The sequence below is a fragment of the Saccostrea echinata genome, unplaced genomic scaffold, assembly GCF_033153115.1.
Source record: "Saccostrea echinata isolate AGI-Se365-2 ecotype Australia unplaced genomic scaffold, CSIRO_AGI_Sech_v1 ptg000034l, whole genome shotgun sequence".
NCBI lineage: Eukaryota > Metazoa > Mollusca > Bivalvia > Ostreida > Ostreidae > Saccostrea > Saccostrea echinata.
In genome coordinates this window covers 4,269,562-4,272,500 of record NW_026889783.1, presented here as the reverse complement: position 1 = coordinate 4,272,500, position 2,939 = coordinate 4,269,562, and the positions used below count along the sequence as shown (strand labels likewise).

General features: G+C 35.4%; 1 protein-coding gene across 1 annotated transcript in view; it reads right to left on the bottom strand.

The window, feature by feature from the left end:
* The window catches only part of LOC133199596 (uncharacterized), a 24,645-nt gene extending 23,464 nt beyond the window's left edge, over positions 1 to 1,181 (bottom strand). Inside the window, exon 1 of the mRNA XM_061335433.1 lies at positions 1 to 1,181. This exon is cut by the window's left edge and continues 959 nt beyond it. Within this exon, the coding sequence (XP_061191417.1) occupies positions 1 to 1,142 (1,142 nt within the window). The 5' untranslated portion in view covers positions 1,143 to 1,181.
* Positions 1,182 to 2,939: the final 1,758 nt, after the last annotated feature.

Sequence of the window (2,939 nt, the reverse complement as noted above, 5' to 3'; positions counted from 1 at the left end):
CGAGTCTCTGTTTTATTTCCCCTCCCTTTTTTCTTGTCCAGTTCAGTAGGGTCATCAAGTTGAGTGTCTTTATGAGTCCCTGTTTTATTACCCCTCCCTCTCCTCTTGTCGGGTTCAACTGGATTATCCACCCCTGTGCCTTTGTGAGTCTCTGTTTTATTACCCCTTCCTCTCTTTTTGTCTGGTTCAGCTGGATCATCCACCCCTGTGCCATTGTGAGTCTCTGTTTTATTACCCCTGCCTCTTCTTTTATCGGGTTCAGCTATATTATGAGAATCGATGTTTTCTTGTTTAGCCTTTTTGGGACTAGATTCAGCTATATTCTGGGTATCTTTGCTTCCTTGCTTAGGCTTCTTGGGACTGGATTCATCTTCCACCTTATTTTGTCTTGATCTCTGTCTCTTGCCATTCAGAACTGCTGATTCAGGATTCACTTCACTACTTTGTGAGCTAGATTCCTCTTTAACAACCTTCTTCCCAAGTCCTTTTTTCTTTGTCCCTACTTCAATAGCCTCAGTATTTTCGTCATTATTGCAGTGCTGGACCTTGCTGTCACTAGGTACTGACTTTTCCTGTGCCTGTCTTCCCACTCTTTTCTTTGTAGCTGGAACTTCTGAACCAGTGACATCTTCATCAGGACTTTCTGGCTTAGCTTCCATTTTAACCACCGTCTGCCTTCTCTTTTTTCCAGCTGTCAATGTAACAGTAGCATTAGTATTTTGTTCTTCTGTAAGAGGTGCCTCTGTTCTTGGTTCTGATTTAGTTTGTTTTTTGTCTGCTTTCCCAACTTCACTGGCTGTTGATTCCTTGGCATCTTTCCCTGCTCCACTGGCATCCTTCTTTTGCCTTGATTTTCTTGATACAACAGGTGCATTTGAGTTATCCGTCTCTGTTTTCATATCAGTCACAACTGGTGCAGCTGAGAAGTTAGAATCTTTTTCTTTTTCCACATTTAATTCTACTGGATGGGCTGAATGATCAGGAACAACTTTTTTTGTTGCATTGATTTGGTTCTTCTCTGGCTGAGCAGTGCTGCCATGGCCACAGTGTTTCATGTCTTCTTCCTGTGACTTGCCATTCTGGACTGACTTTACTCCCTCCTTTACCTGAGAATTACTCATTATGGTTGTATCCTTTTCCATCCTTTTCTTCTATTTGTTTATAAGTTGCCAAGACAATTATTATTCCACATCTACAAAAAGTTTTACCAAAATCAGAATCATCAATACAGAATGTAAGAGTGCCAGACAAGAGGCCCATTATAGCCATAAGTTTATAAATCTGACTACCAAGCTTCTCAATAATAATTTTAAATGTATCTTTAATTATTTGATGATATCAATTCATTTGATGTGCACAACTATTCAACTCAAACATCCCTTCAAGTATTTAATGATATTCTCAATTCTGAAATATTGATATCATTATTCTTCCTTGAATTTGATGACATTTATATTATTATTCATCATTATACTTTCTTGTTAAATGCTAAAATCTGATTGGTTTAGATGCATTTAACAATTTGTAATGTTACCCTCAGCATAACAACACACTTGGAAATAGGTAACACAATGATAATGTCACACGTGAGTAAATTACGTGCATACTGTTTGTCATAGATTTCTCAAAATGTCAGTTATATACATGTACTTGAAAAGTCGTATAAAACATAACATCAACAAAAAGCTTGTATCTGATACAAGGGCTGAATGAAAACAAGAACAGACAAAAAATGCTTACAAATGCAGAAATTTAATGAAACATAATTAAAAAGGACTCTTTGAGTATCAAATAAAGAACAAAGAGACAGGTGAATCTTTTTGGAAGCGGAGAGTTTGAAAGCTGTTTTAATAAGATATTTTGATTGATATGTACTTTAATTAGGTAATATAGCATACACAATAATCTTCAGATATTCATTTCAATGTTAGCAATAAGTCGATTACTTTCTGTTGATTTTCTATCATGATTACTACTCTTTTCTTGCATGAACTAATTCATCTTAAGTGTAGCCAAAAATGTGCACAGATTTTTATAAAATTTATCTTGTTTGGAATCGGAGAGTTTTATGACATGATTTATCTCATATGTGTGGTGGATACGACCCATTAGATAAACCTATGCTTTAACCATGGGTATGCTTTATCAATAGCACTTCCAGTTTTGACATAATCAAGATGTAGACTTATTGAAATTTCAATTTGTGAAAGTTCTGTACTATCAGATGAATGTAAATGAGCAAAAAGGTTTGTTACAAACAAGAAAAGTTTCATTTATATACTTCAATGAGATGTCAAATTTCATAAATGATCAACTTATTGTACATTGCTACTGCGCTGACAGATGTTAAATCCCCCCCCCCCCCCCCCATTATCATTATGATAGGAAACTTTAGGCCTAGCAGTTAAATTTTGGTGGAAGATTCATTTGACCATGCAGGAAAGTCTAGCCACTTTCAACAATGCTTTCTTACATTATACTACAGCGTTTTTTTGTTTTTTTTCCTTATATAACTGGTACCAATAAACGGTACCATTCCCAATGCCAAAAAACGTTAATTTTTTCCAATTTTAAAATTAAAAATTCCCAATTCAACTGCCAAGCAACAGACTACGATGACATCGTATTTCTTTTTAAATGAAACACTGTACAAGTTGACTAATTGTTTCACTTCCGCTTAAATTGAAAGTAGAGATTAGTCGAAATATGGTGGGATCTCGGACCAACCTGTGTAGGCAGCATAGTGTCCTACATTTGGACAAACTGAAAGCATGAAAATGCAAAAACAAGGGACATTGATATGAAAAACAATATATACTTGTTGTTTATTCTTTAAAACACAGAGTAATAGGTTATGAGGTTGGAATAAACGGAAAAAATGTTTCATTTGTTTAAATGACAGAAAATCCTCCTTTGTAAGTTTGTTCTACTTCGATGCT